Source organism: Salvelinus alpinus, chromosome 3 (genome assembly GCF_045679555.1).
Source record: "Salvelinus alpinus chromosome 3, SLU_Salpinus.1, whole genome shotgun sequence".
Taxonomy (NCBI): domain Eukaryota; kingdom Metazoa; phylum Chordata; class Actinopteri; order Salmoniformes; family Salmonidae; genus Salvelinus; species Salvelinus alpinus.
This window is the reverse complement of record NC_092088.1, coordinates 22,268,261-22,282,536: the sequence shown is the minus strand read 5'-3', so window position 1 is coordinate 22,282,536 and position 14,276 is coordinate 22,268,261. Positions and strand designations below refer to the sequence as shown.

The window sequence follows — 14,276 nt, the reverse complement described above, 5'->3', positions numbered from 1 at the left end:
TGTTACAGCCTGAATTCAAAATGGATTAAATATATATTTTTCTCACCAATCTACACACAATACCCCATAATGACAAAGTGAAAACGTGTTATTACAAATTTTTACAAATGTATTGAAAATTAAATACAGAAATAGCTTATTTACATAAGAATTCACACCCCTGAGTCAATACATGTTATAATCACCATTGGCAGCGATTACAACTGTGAGTCTTTCTGGGTAAGTCTCTAAGAGCTTTGCACACCTGGATTGTACAATATTTGTCCATTATTCTTTTTACAATTCTTCAAGCTCTGTCAAATTGGTTGTTGATCATTGCTAGACAGGCATAGATTAGTCTTGCCATAGATTTTCAAGCCGATTTAAGTCAAAACTGTAACTAGGCCACTCAGGAATATTCAATCTCATCTTGGTAAGCAACTCCAGTGTATATTTGGCCTTGTGTTTTAGGTTATTTTCCTGCTGAAAGGTGAATTTGTCTCCCAGTGTCTGTTGGAAAGGAGACTGAACCAGGTTTTCCTCTAGGATTTTGCCTGTGCTTATAGCTGTATTCCATTTATTTGTATCATAAAAAACTCCCTAGTCCTTGCCGATGACAAGCATACCCATAACATGATGCAGCCACCACCATGCTTGAAAATATGAAGAGTGGTACTCAGTGATGTGTTGGATTTGCCCCAAACATAACACTTTGTATTCAGGAGATAAAGTAAATTTCTTTGGCACATTTTTTGCAGTTTTACTTTAGTGTCTTATTGCAAACAGAATGCATGTTTTGGACTATTTTTATTCTGTACAGGCTTCCTTCTTTTCACTCTGTCATTTAGGTTAATATTATGGAGTACCTACAAAGTTTATCCATTTTCAGTTTTCTCCAATCAGAGCCATTCAACTCTGTAACTGTTATAAAGTAACCATTGAAATTTGCTGCTCGACTGAGGGACCTTACAGATAATTGTATGTGTGGGGTACATCAATGAGGTAGTCATTAAAAAATCATGTTAAACACTATTATTGCACACCGAATGAGTCCATGGAACTTATGTGACTTGTTAATCACATTTTTACTCCTGAAGTTATTTAAGCTTGCCATAACAAAGGGGTTGAATACTTATTAACTTAAGACATTTCAGCTTTTCATTTTTTATTAATTTGTAAAAATGTCTAAAAACATAATTACACTTTGACATTATGGGGAATATGGTGCCATATGGTAGAATAGGCTAGTGACACAACATCTTAATGTAATCAAATTTAAACTCAGGCTGTAACACATCAAAATGTGGAAAAAGTCAAGGACTGTGAATACTTTCTGAAGGCTATGTACACCAAAAAGACCTACTAAGAAGGATATATACAGTAGTAGATGTAGTAAAATGAGTTGTGTGAAGAATACAGTATAAAAGAAACAGTCCAGATTCCATCCCAGTTTGATGTTGGCGCTATGTGTCCTTTGCTGTCCCAAGCTGGTGGCCACATGCCAGATGAGCTCTATGACCTTCGCACAAAAAAAGACCTGCGTCATTGTTACTTAACCCGCAACGCTCTCTCAATGTTTACGTGACATCGGTGTCAACGCAAACACAATGCATGCCGCTAGCGACGACCTACTCCACTGCTTCATTCCCTTGAGAGTCCACTCTGACCAAAGCAAGTATCTGTGTCTGAAATGGCATCCTTCTCTATGAAGTGCACTACTTTCAGTGCACTATAGGGAATATATAAGGCTCTGGCCAAAAGTAGTGCACTATATAGGGAATATGGTGCCATATGGTAGAATTTGCATCCAGCATAGGAACAAGATGACAAACAGCCAGTCAGTCGGTACTCTCTAAGCATGTCAAGGCTTGCCGTGTTAAATAAAGGCCTTTCCTCATCACAGTAAAGTGTGGAATCAGCTCTTGCCCGGCTGCTCCCTGGTGGCTCGCAGCACAGCGCGCCAGTTTGTGTATCTGTTACTGCATTGCTGACAGTAACAGCGGTGCTTGGCATCGCTCATGGGCTGGACTCCATAGAGACACCAAGTGAAGGCTTGTTGTCCTTTTGTGTGTGGATTCTATCGAAGGTGGCCGAGCGGCACAGGGAAACATTTGACCTGTGTGTCCTGGGCATTGATGTAGAGAGCTGATAGAGTAGGAGAGGGAGGGTGTGTGCATATGTGCGTGTGTGTGTCTGTATTTGTGTGTGGGAGGGGGGCTGTCAGGAACTGCTTTGCACACCAAGAGGTTTCCCGCTCCTCCTCCTCCTAACCCTCTCCCCCTACCTTTATTCCCTCCCTCTCTTTCTCTCTGTCATTATATCCTCCCTTTTCCATTCCCTGTTCTCTCCACATTACAGTATCATCATCCCCTCCTGCCCTCCTTTTTTCTCATTCCCCCTCTCCCTTAGTTTCCCACACTTGGTCCTGGGTGCATGTTTTGGTTTTTGCCTTAGCACTACACAGCTGATTCAAATAACCTACTCATCATCAAGCTTTGATTATTTGAATCAGCTGTGTAGCGATAGGGCAAAAACCAAAACGTGCACCCAGGGAGGGCCCCAGGACTGAGTTTGGGAAACCCTGCCCTAAAGGACCCTGCTGAGTTCACAAACCTCCATGATAGCACCCCAATCAATTAAGCCTGGCCTATAAACAGTGCCTGTGACCTTGTCTTTGGAAAGGGGCTACTGCAGTGTTCCTAAATCCTGTTCCCTGGGCCTGGAAGGACCCACAGCGTGTGCATGTTTGTGTTCTCGCCCAGCACTAATGAAAACACCCTATTCAACTAATCAAGAGCTTGGCAATGATTTATGTTGAATCAGGTGTTGTAGTGCTGGGCTATAACAAAGACATGCCATCTCCCCATTGGTCATTAATAGCCGAGCAGAACCTGGTTGTTTAGAATATTTCTGCGCTGATATGTGTTTCATTACACATGCCGTTTTCACAACGTGTCTCGGTGGAAGTGTAAAGAACACAATGTCACAGGAGCGTTATATTGATGTTGTACAAAAGCTTGTCTACAGCAGGGGTCAAGCAAGCCTGATGAATGTGTTTTGCTTATCTTATTATCTTGTCATGTCAAATAAATATTGATGTATCGAAAGTGCAATCACACAAATGAGGGTAGTTGAGCATGTTCACTCATCCTATGAATAGAACATTCAAAGTTGAAAGAACAAACTGGACATTTATGACAAACTGGGCATTTATACTGTAGGGCATGTCATTTCTCATTAGAGGTGATTCACTGATGCTGTCAAGTTATGTTGAAAGTTTTAACGGAGAGAAGTTAGTTCAAAACCAAAACTAAAAAACAGACATACTGTATATGTAGAGTGTATTACTGCCGTATTAAGTCTTTATGTCCGCTGTCTTATATTGAATCTGTCTTTAGATATGCAAGAAGCCAGATCACATTGATCTCAGAAGAGATGGAGAAGATGGATGGAAGGAGTGTGTGAGGAACCCTGATGATCTGAGCCAATGTCTGCTCAAAACACACAGAAGGACGATCAGCACGTGAAATCTCCAATGGCATATGGTTATTGTAGTGTGCTTACTACTTATGGTCAATTGGAAAATATGCTGGCTACTACAGTCAAATACGCACCTCCAGTATATGCTGTATGCCCCCATAAACACTGTGGAACACTTATTTCAACAAACATACTCGCTCACGTCACACTGTACAGACATGACAACATTCAAATGGAGGTTTAGACAAAGGCCCAGTGCAGCCGTTTTTATCTCAATATCAAATAATTTCTAGGTAACAATGAAGTACCTTACTGTGATTGTTTTCAGTCAAAACGATTGAAAAGAAACAAAAATAGCTTCTTAGCAAAGGGCAATTTCTCAAGCAAGAATGTTGCTATGACTCTCGGAGTGGTCTAAGTGGGGAGGGGAAAACTAGCTGTTATTGGCAGAGAGGTTTGGAACTCTTTCCTATTGGTCTATTAACTATGATGTCACCAGGCAGGCCAAAACTCCATCCCACCAAAAAAGGCTGAAAACTCAGGCAGGCTTTTCAAACAGCTCTTACACTAAAAGGGAATTATCATCAATTTCACAGTTTTATTCCAACCTCAGTGTGGAAATACAGTATAAATAAAACACAGAAAAATTGAATTATTGACTGCACTGGGCCTTTAACTCCACATCACCTACAGAATACATTTGAGTGAACAATGACTAAAAGATTCATTTGCGTTATACCTCTTTCGAGGACTTTTCTTGCTCTGTACATAAGGAGATTCAGTATACCCTTGTAAAGTGTTACATCAATGTGTTACATCCATGTTGTGTTGTTTTCTGGTTCGATGTAGATATGACTACTACTTCACAATCTACTTAGTATTTTATCAGCCATGTAATTGGCCATGTCATGCGTAATTCTTTGGGCATCATTGCACTTGAGGAGAAAATACAATTCTCATACAAGTACCAGTCAAAAGTTTGGACACACCTACTCATTCCAGGGTTTTTCTTTATTTTTAATATTTTCTACATTGTAAAATAATAGTGAAGACATCAAAACTATGAAATAACACATATAGAATCATGGTAACCAAAAAAAGTGTTAAACAAATCAAAATATATTTTATATTTGAGATTCTTCAAAGTAGCCACCCTTTGCCTTGATGACAGCTTTGCACACTCTTGGCATTCTCTCAACCAGCTTCATGAGGCAGTCACCTGGAATGCATTTCAATTAACAGGTGTTCCTTGTTAAGTTAATTTAGGCCTCCCGAGTGGTGGAGTGGTTTAAGGCACTGCATCGCAGTGCTAGCTGTGCCACTAGAGATTCTGGGTTCGAGTCCAGGCTCTGTCACAGCCGGCCGTGACCGGGAGACCCATGGGGCAGCGCACAATTGACCCAGCATGGTTCGGGTTAGGGGAGGGATGCATAGCTCTCGACCTTCGCCTCTCCCAAGTCCGTACAGGAGTTGCAGCGATGAGACAAGACTGTAACTACCAATTGGATACCACGAAATTGGGGAGAAAAAGGGGTAAAAACCCAGAGTGAAGGAAAAGCAGCCAACAAGTACTCAGCATATGTGGGAACTCCCTCAAGACTGTTGGAAAAGCATTCCAGGTGAAGCTGGTTGAGAGAATGCCAATAGTGTGCAAAGCTGTCATTAAGGCTACGGGTGGCTACTTTGAAGAATCAAAAATCTATTTTGATTTGTTTAACACTTTTTTGGTTACTACATGATTCCATATGTGTTATTTCATAGTTTTGGTGTCTTTATTATTATTCTACAAATGTAGAAAATAGTACAAATAAAGAAAAACCCTTGAATGAGTAGGAATGTCCAAACTTTTGACTGGTACTGTATGTTGTAACTGTTTTGTGCAACTACCCGTAAAGGTTAAAAAAACACTATTTTGCATCAGATTGACTGGAAATAATCCTGTGTGTCAATTCCCAAGGGTGAAGTCAGTACAGTACAGCATTATGCAAAACATGTTCCAACGGCGTCCTTTTGTCTCGACAGCATGACACCCAATAGTATTGCTGTTGGGTGATGATGATAATCAAGGCCTTGGTCATGTTCATTAGGACACGCAATGGAAAACATTTTATACAATGCAAAGACCGGTAGTCCCTCCCTATTTTAGTATTTTCTTTCGTTTTGGAACCTAATGAACACGACCCTGTTTTCTCCACAGACTGCTCAACATATCATTGTGAGTAACTCACACATATGATTGTGACAGGGTATGGGGGTACAGCACAGGCTGAAAGACTGGTGGGAAAAAAGGCAAGTCTGAGTGGCGCGTCTAGGGCCGTAACTAAGCAACAGCAATCTTTATATAGAGCTTTTACACCCGTAGTGTCAGTCAAGCTCTGACAGTTCTCGTTGGGGGGGAAAAATGTGATGTGAGAACTCTAATCTGGTCAGTCTCTGCTGCCTGTAATCGGTGTGTGATAATTAGCTATGTTAATACTAGTGGCAACCCAACTCCAATCCATAGAAAAACAAACAGCAGTCTGTTCAGCAGATGTTCTTAGAATAACAGACTTCTCATTTTTCCCAACTTAAATAACTTAACTAGTATGAAGTTAAGTGGATTCAATTAAGGTTAACATCATCTCCTGTTTTAAGTCCAACCTACATTCTGACAGGTAACCGTCCAAAAACGAACCAGAATGAATAGAGGCACAATTTCACATTTTATGAATTGTTGAAACTATAAATCTATAACACTGACTACACAACCGGAAAATGTAATGCCATTCTCTTTGGTCACCAAACAAATTGCTAACACATGACCACATGACTGTAATTGCTCTGCAGTCACAGGTACACTTCCTCTTCCCTTCCACACTCATGAGTCACGCACCCTTTGCATTTTACACAATCAACCTTCGGTTTATACTATTTCCTTTCCTGTGACCAGTCACACGCAACCCGTCTGTAACTCATCCATCAAGTTCAACCAGAAATCCTATCTGACCACATATTTTACATCACGACCCACAGCTATGTTGTCATCGGCAGACAATCAACACGGAGTTCATACAAGACATGCTTACAGTCAAGTCGTTGGGGACATTCACTGTTCTCTTATTGATGGGTAGCTGATAGAGACGTTCAAGAGCCATATGTTTCTGGGTCATTCCACACTGTTTAGATGGTTTTGGTGATTCGCAGACATTTTGTGAGTTGAGATTCTGTCTGAACTGTGGTGTAAGTAATGGCAACTTGAAACACTGCTGTTGATGTAAATGAGTACATCTGCTACATGCCATGGAAAATAAACATCTCTACAATGTGTCTAGGATTGTCTGTCGTAGTCATCTGTAATTATTTTGATGTATCTTTCAGAGAACTCAGTCGACTGATTCAAACGCTTGAACAGTTTAAATGATCATCCATGTAAATACCTAGCCTCCCAGGTTCTTAAATTACCCCCTCCCAAATGATCACAAAATAGTCACTTCTGAGTCTAAAACATTGACCACTTTATTCTATTCGTAAAACACAGCTGCAGTGAGCAGTTTGAAATACTGGTTTGGACACACAAACTATTCTGTATGCACACCACTGATACCAGTTGACAAGCCTCTGATAACTGTGCAAAATTCGTTCAAACGAAAAAGGGCAGATATGCTATAACATATCTGGTGATTCAGGTGTTTCAGAAACACAATGGCTCGTCTGCCATGGACAGTTCTGTGGAGAGTGGATACCTGACTTGTAGTCGTTCTACCACTGATGAGGGTGACGATAACAGACAAAAATATTGCCAGTATTATGAGGTTTCACAGTCTTCAGTTGGTCTGCTGTTTCTGGGGTCCGATTGGTCCAATGGACAGGGGTCGGTTGGTGAAGGGATGCCATTGGCCCTGGATGCTGGGGCTGTCTGTGTGGACGGGCTTGCGGATACGAATGATATCCAGGCCAGACTGGTTGGTCAGTTTGGTTATTAACTCTACGATCTGTTGAGACGTCTTGCTTGTGATGGCTTCCTCCTTCACATTGCCGTTTACTGCAGGAAAAAGGCACATTCTGCATCACGTGAATATCCAAACTGCAATAATCACAAACAATGTAATGTAAAATTAATTTAAAAAATATTCTATACAACGACATTGGTTTTCAATGTCACACTCAATGACAGAGAACATGGCTCTGGCGCCACCTACCGTAATGTTTGTGTAATGCATCCACAAAAATGTGACGCGTTCATATTACTGTAGCAGTGAATTCTGATATGGCGGAACAATATTTAATACATCGACGTTAACACATTTCTCCATACAAAATATCATGCAATTCACACTTACAGTATTCCGCAACAATTTTAGGGATCCTGCATGACTGAGGAGATACGTAGACAACGGTTCCAGGGTTATTTTGGGCAAAATCCACCACTCCTTCTTCGATGAATTCCCTAAGAAAGGATTTGTTGATAATCATTTACATTTTATTAATTTAGCAGATGCTCTTATCCAGAGCGACTTACAGTTAGTGCATTAATCTTAAGATAAATAGGTGGGACAACCACATATCACAGGCATAGAAAGCACACTAGATAATAAATGGTAACTAACCACATAGGCTAGAGAGCTAGCTAGCTTTATGACACTAACCTGGCTCCCAGAGAGCTCTGTCCATTCTTGGAGAAGATGAGGGAAATGCGCTTCAGTTGACAAACATACCGACCCACCCCGTTTTGCAGAACACTTTGTAGGAAGCGACTCGGGGTGCCTCTAGATGTCATTTTGAAATATTGATAAATACTTTGACATCTATATAAATGTAAAATGTGTATGTTTAACTTCCATGGACTAGGTAGCTAAAGGACAATTTGACGGGCATGAGAAGAACATGCAGTCCGTCAAGTGAAAAGTCCGGGCGGAAAGACAAACACAGGATTCAATAAATGTTGAATTCATTTATACATGTTATACATTTCAGATGGATTTTTGATGTAAAAAATAATCAAATATGAATATAAAATAGATTTATCAATCACAAAATTACAATCAAAGCGTTCTCTTTGTATGATTTGTGTATGCGATTAGAGTACTGGTTTGATGGCTTTGTTTCACACGGACGTATTTTTATAACGCAACAAAAGCCCACAAAAGCATGCATGGGAGAAGAAATGTAAGAAAAGGTTGGTGTGCATCATTATAATTTTTGTTTAATTTGAAAGAATGTATGCGGGGATGCATATCAATATAAAAGGTTAAAGCTACCGCAACCTCGCTTTTGTCCACTTCTGCCTTCCTTTTTGGCCTCTTAAATCACGTGTCAAACTCATTCCATGCAGAGCCGAGTGTTTGTGGTATGTCGCTCCTCCCTTCGTCAATCAAGTAACATTACTTGATTGATGAATTAAGGTTACTGATTAGTTAAGAACTCCCCTCATCTGGTTGTCTAGGTCTTGAGTTTGACACCCCTGTAAAAATGTTGCTAGCTAGCTTAGGTCACACATTACTAACGTCAGTTAGCTAATTACCACAGCACTAAGTCATAAACCACACCAATTTATACAATTTATCTTAACATGTGATTTTAACTTAACCACACAGCAAACCTTATGACTAACCTTAAATTAAGACCAAAAAGCTATTTTTTCCCCCCATGAATGTTTACAATATAGCCAGTGGAAACCGGTAGTTAGCTGGTTAACAACAACCAGCAATCTAGTGCAGGGGTAGGTAACCCTGGTTATGGAGTGCCACGTGTTATTGATTTAACCGACCTGGAAGACCAGGTGTGTTAAATTTAGGCAGTCATTTAACTGATCTATTATCTCAGTTGGTCAGAGGTGTGGTGCCTAGTTGGAACAAAATCCTGCAGTACCTGCGGCCCTCCAGGAACAGTTGCCTACCCCTGATCTAGTGGTTAATGTACAGCAGGGTTCTCCAATTGGCGGGCCGAAATAGATTTTATTTGGCCCCAAGTTTTCTGAGCAAAATAAATAACACAAAAGACAAAAATCCCCAGGAAATCTGTTCTAAGCTATTTTTATTTAGGAAATCTGTTCCCAAGTATTTCCAGCATAAATAGAGAGACATAGCTATGGAATCGTAAACAAATGTTATCAAGAAATTATTTTATTTTTGTCAAATACTAACTATATTTGTTTGGGCTTCTTGTGGTCAATTTGCAGTGTACAAATTAATTATATGTTCTGGCCATGGTTTCCATTAGGAAAATGTGGCGCCGGACTGGGTGACCTGGAAAATTTAGATTTACCGGCCATTTGAGATACACTATATATACAAAAGTATATATTAGTGAATTCAGCAACACCCACTGCAGACAGGTGTATAAAATTGAGCACACAGCCATGCGATCTCCATAGACAAACATTGCCAGTAGAATGGCCTTACTGAACAGCTAAGTGACTTTCAATGTGGCACCGTCATAGGATGCCACCTTTCCAACGCGTCAGTTTGTCAAATTTCTGTCCTGCTAGAGCTGCCCGGTCAACTGTAAGTGCTGTTATTGTGAAGTGGAAACGTCTAGGAGCAACAACGTCTCAGCCGTGAAGTGGTAGGCAACACAAGCTCACAGAACGGGACTGCTGAGTGCTGAAGTGGACAGCCTAACATGCTTTTCAAACAGTTGGAGACAGACAGAAGGGTGTGTTCATAACAGTTCAACTTTGCTAGCTAGCAAATAGATCCAAGTTGGCTAAACTTGAAATATAAAGATTAGCTGGCTAATCACTAGCACGAGGCCTTGAGGTTGTTGATGAGACCAGTGTTCATTTTCTGTAGCCAGATGCCTGCTACAAGAAGTTAGTGCATTATGCATAGTTCTAGTTAAATTTGTAACAAAAAAAGGCATTTTCATAGATACTTGAAAGTCAAATAAAAAGCAGGTTAAACTATTTTGATGAAATAAATTAATTTTTAGTTGGTCTTATGGTTGTGAAAGGCTTGTGTGTGTGTGTGATAGTTGTGTTGGATAAATAAGATACATGATGAATTACGAAAATACACACAGACCAATTTAATTCCACTAAATAATGCTAATTAACCTATAGACCTATAAGCATGAAGGTAAAATGTATTTCCATCAACTGGTATTTCCATCAATGAATTAAAAGCATTATTTTGCCATGTAATTTTTTCCCGGTCATTTTGGCGAGCAACAGTTTTATTTATCTGCTTTTCTTTTCTGGGGGGGGGGCAAAGGCCGGCAATTAACTGCTAACATAAACCCTGGTTCCGGCCCTGACTATACGCTCAATAAAAAAATTGTCCCGCGGCTGAATGTATTTGGGATCTCTAATGTACAGTATGTTGCTTGCTAGCTAACTGATTAGCGTAGCTATGTTTTTCCTTGCTGGTTGTGTAATCCTTTCTTTTGTATGTTTCAGGTCCAATGTCTTGAACAGGTAACAAATGTGGATGAGCTGGTTCCTGAAAGGGACCACCTGTCTCTTGCAGGTGGCAGCCCGCAGCACCTCAAGGCTGCCTCCCCAAAGATGCCTCTCTTCCTCCCTTGTCAGAATCCTAACCAAGCCACACACCCCAAGATTTGCTATTCCGTCATACTATTCTCAGGGACAACTATGGGGGATGTCATTGTCAATCAGTTGTACCAGGAGCTACAAAAAGGATACCAAGTCTATCCTAGACTTTCCTGTCGACCCTATTACAGTGACCGATATCAAACAATATCTACGCTCTAAAGACATCCCATTCCACGATGGCTACAGCTGCTTGCACGCCCCCAGCATGTTCCTGGACTCGGCTGTGGGTGTCCCTGCGGATACAGGGAGGGAGAGCTTTACAATGTTCATTGACAAAACCACAGGCCAATTTCTGTGCAAGGAGACCCTGGTGGAGGGGAGCTGGGAGGACCTGCAGGACTGCCTGGAGGTGATGCAGAAGGAGGGCCAGGCCTCCCTCAGCCCTCACGTGCTGCTGGGCTACCCCGAGAGCCAGGAGGAGCGGGAGGAGAATGAACAGGAGCTCAGGGAGGTGCAGAGGATCTGGTCCAGTGCCGTGCCCTTCTCAGACCTCCCTGACGAGGAGGCGCAGCTAGTCAAAACCATGTTCCAGATCAGCAAGATCTCCAACGCCACGCTCAAAAAGTTTGCGGTGAGGTTATTCAAGCCCACCAAGAGCCTGGTGTTCCCCTGGTTTGGTGGAAGGGACTCCAGCCTGCGAGGCGTCAAGCTGCTATCCGCCCAGAGCATGGAGGGCGGGACGGTGGCTTATACCGAGGCCACGGTGCCCAAGGCTGGCTCCTACCACAACCTGTTTGGACTGCCTCTGGTGGGACGCATGGACTCTGAGGTGGTGCTGACAGGCCAGGAGGTGGACACCCTGGCAGTGAGCCAGGCCACAGGCCTGCCCAGCGTGGCTTTGCCCCGGGGTGTTAACACCCTGCCCCCAGCTCTCCTGCCCTACCTGGAGCAGTTCAAGCGGGTCACCCTGTGGCTGGGAGGGGACATGCGCTCCTGGGAGGCCTCCAAGATCTTCTCCAGAAAGCTGGGTCTTAAGCGCTGCTCCCTAGTGCGCCCGGGGGAGTTCCAGCCCTGTCCTCTGGAGGCCCTGTTCCAGGGCAGGAACCTGGCCCGCATCGTCAAATCCTCCATCCCCGCCGCCCACAAGTCCATTGTGTCGTTCAGGCAGCTCAGGGAGGACGTCTACGGGGAGCTTGCCAACACGGAACAGGTGGCTGGGGTGAAATGGATCAGGTTTCCAGAGCTCAACAGGATCATGAAGGGTCATCGCAAAGGGGAACTGACAGTCTTCACAGGTATAGCGTATAGTAGGATGACATATTGTCATTTGATCATGTTGTTCTACACAGACGTATATAGCCAGTTATGGTAGAATATGCTTCAAATTGGGGTTGATTTTTAACCTGACACTAGACTGAGTGAGAATATTTCTTTACTGTGTAAGTCAAAACAAAAGCAAATAATCAATCTGCTACCAGACTATGTTGATAGTGGCTCTAACTTTAACGTACCTCTCCTCCCTTTTTTTTCTTCTCCCCTCCAGGACCCACGGGCAGCGGCAAGACCACCTTCATCAGTGAGTTTGCCCTGGACCTGTGCATGCAGGGCGTCAACACGCTGTGGGGCAGCTTTGAGATCAACAACGTGCGCCTGGCCAAGATCATGCTGACCCAGTTCGCCATGCAGAGGCTGGAGGAGAACCTGGACCAGTACGACTCGTGGGCCGACAGGTTCGAGGACCTGCCCCTCTATTTCATGACCTTCCATGGGCAGCAGAACGTCAAGTGAGTCCTCTGAAAGTGTTGAGTGATATGTCAATCAGTAGATGTACTGTACAGCTTGAGTTGTAAATAACTTCCTCCTCTCTCCCTCTGCAGAGCTGTGCTGGACACCATGCAACACGCTGTCTACCTTTACGACATCAGTCACGTGATCATTGACAACCTGCAGTTCATGATGGGCCAGGAGCACCTCTCTGTAGACAAGTTTGCCGTCCAGGACCACATTATCGGAGCTTTCAGGAAGTTTGCCACCAACAGCAGCTGTCACGTCACTCTGATCATTCACCCCAGGAAAGAGGAGGACGACAGAGAACTACAGACAGCGTCCATCTTTGGAACAGCCAAGGTGAGTACAGGGTTAAATCTAATACTGAAACATGTCAATATAAATGTAGACAGATAAATATAACGCGGCTTCCTTGTTTGCCTCTTTAAAGCATTGAGTGCTTTTATTACACCTGTCATTCTGTTGGGCGCATCGCTATGTTTGATCGATAGGTGGTGCTTGTGACAACATTATCAAAAACAGTTCCATGTACTGTATATCTATTAGTTTCACAGACCCGCACTCTTTTTCAATCAAAGAGATTCACCATAACACACATTGTCACCAATGTATTTTTAACCTATATGTGTTGGTACTAGTAACCTTTGAAATTCCTGTCTACCAGGCCAGCCAGGAGGCGGACAACGTGCTCATCCTGCAGGAGAAGAAGCTGGTGACATGCCCTGGCCGGAGGTCCCTCCAGGTGGCCAAGAACCGCTTCGACGGAGACGTGGGCATTTTCCCTCTGGAGTTCAACAAGGCCTCGCTCACTTTCTCCGCCCCAGTCAAGGGCAAGCACAAGCTGAGAAAGGTCAAAGGTGACAAGGGGGAGGGGTCAGATAATGAGGAGTCTTTAGGAGAAACTCTAAAGAAGGAGGAGACAACGGTTAAAAAGGAGAAACTAGTGAAGTTGGAGAGGCCACCCAAAGCTACCAAAACTCCCAGAGCTGTTAAGAGTCCTGCAGCAGGGAAGGGCACACCAGAGGGCGAGGGGAAGAAACAGCCATAGAGAAAAGACTTCACTCATTGATCTAAGCAAAGAACATTGTCTCAGTGTATAATGATTTGAAATGACAGAAAGGTATTGGGACTTAATTTATGGTACAGTATCATAAAATGAAGGAAAAGGTATTGCTTAATATTGATGATTTGTCACCTGATTGGAAAATGTGCTTACTTATGTCACAGAAAGATGGGATGTTATCTAAAGGAGAAAAGAGCTATGTAAAATAACATTAGTATGATATGGATGTTGGCAATGAATGACCATTGAAGAGTACAGTATTGACACTTGAAGTGACTATCCAGTGTTTCCAGATTTCTATGAAATGATTATTAATACTTACAATATGAGGGAAATAGTTTTCCAAACAAAAATTGTAATTAAGTATGTTGAAAAGCAGCTTTTTTTGTGTTGGAATGGTGTAGGCGTACCCCAACAACAGAATGGTGTGGGCGTATAATGGTCATAAGATATTCATTCAAGTAGACCACTGATTGGCCAGCTCATCCTCCTCTA

The 14,276-nt window shown here is 42.5% G+C and overlaps 3 protein-coding genes across 5 annotated transcripts in view; 2 read left to right on the top strand and 1 right to left on the bottom strand.

Annotated features, from left to right (window-relative positions):
• LOC139570302 (semaphorin-4G-like) overlaps positions 1 to 3,514 on the top strand; it is a 33,793-nt gene extending 30,279 nt beyond the window's left edge. For both annotated transcript variants that reach the window (XM_071392076.1, XM_071392075.1), the window contains exon 16: positions 3,378 to 3,514. The gene's annotated coding sequence lies outside the window, so the exon portion shown is untranslated. The remainder of the gene's footprint in view (positions 1 to 3,377) is intronic.
• A 3,418-nt stretch (positions 3,515 to 6,932) lies between these two features.
• On the bottom strand, positions 6,933 to 8,377 carry mrpl43 (mitochondrial ribosomal protein L43). The gene is made up of 3 exons (XM_071392080.1): positions 8,085 to 8,377; positions 7,779 to 7,885; positions 6,933 to 7,480 (listed from the first exon to the last, which is right to left on the bottom strand). The coding sequence occupies exons 1-3, from the start codon at positions 8,213 to 8,215 to the stop codon at positions 7,263 to 7,265; spliced, it is 456 nt and encodes a 151-aa protein (XP_071248181.1). The 5' UTR covers positions 8,216 to 8,377; the 3' UTR covers positions 6,933 to 7,262.
• A 130-nt stretch (positions 8,378 to 8,507) lies between these two features.
• On the top strand, positions 8,508 to 14,054 carry twnk (twinkle mtDNA helicase). 2 transcript variants are annotated; one of them, XM_071392077.1, is made up of 5 exons: positions 8,508 to 8,614; positions 10,835 to 12,225; positions 12,474 to 12,714; positions 12,808 to 13,057; positions 13,383 to 14,054. In XM_071392077.1, the coding sequence occupies exons 2-5, from the start codon at positions 10,860 to 10,862 to the stop codon at positions 13,764 to 13,766; spliced, it is 2,241 nt and encodes a 746-aa protein (XP_071248178.1). In that variant the 5' UTR covers positions 8,508 to 8,614; positions 10,835 to 10,859; the 3' UTR covers positions 13,767 to 14,054. The 2 variants fall into 2 exon arrangements, with proteins under 2 accessions (XP_071248178.1, XP_071248180.1); XM_071392079.1 differs by lacking the exon at positions 8,508 to 8,614 and adding an exon at positions 9,970 to 10,092.
• Positions 14,055 to 14,276: the final 222 nt, after the last annotated feature.

Excerpts from the sequence above, each read along its gene's own strand:
- mrpl43 (XM_071392080.1), bottom strand. The coding sequence starts at position 8,215 with ATGACATCTAGAGGCACCCCGAGTCGCTTCCTACAAAGTGTTCTGCAA. Across the intron at positions 7,886-8,084 it reads CAGAGCTCTCTGGGAGCCAG|GGAATTCATCGAAGAAGGAG; the intron begins GTTAGTGTCATA and ends ATCCTTTCTTAG. Across the intron at positions 7,481-7,778 it reads TAAAATTGTTGCGGAATACT|TAAACGGCAATGTGAAGGAG; the intron begins GTAAGTGTGAAT and ends TTTTTCCTGCAG.
- twnk (XM_071392077.1), top strand. The coding sequence starts at position 10,860 with ATGTGGATGAGCTGGTTCCTGAAAGGGACCACCTGTCTCTTGCAGGTG. Across the intron at positions 12,715-12,807 it reads CATGGGCAGCAGAACGTCAA|AGCTGTGCTGGACACCATGC; the intron begins GTGAGTCCTCTG and ends CTCCCTCTGCAG. Across the intron at positions 13,058-13,382 it reads CCATCTTTGGAACAGCCAAG|GCCAGCCAGGAGGCGGACAA; the intron begins GTGAGTACAGGG and ends CCTGTCTACCAG.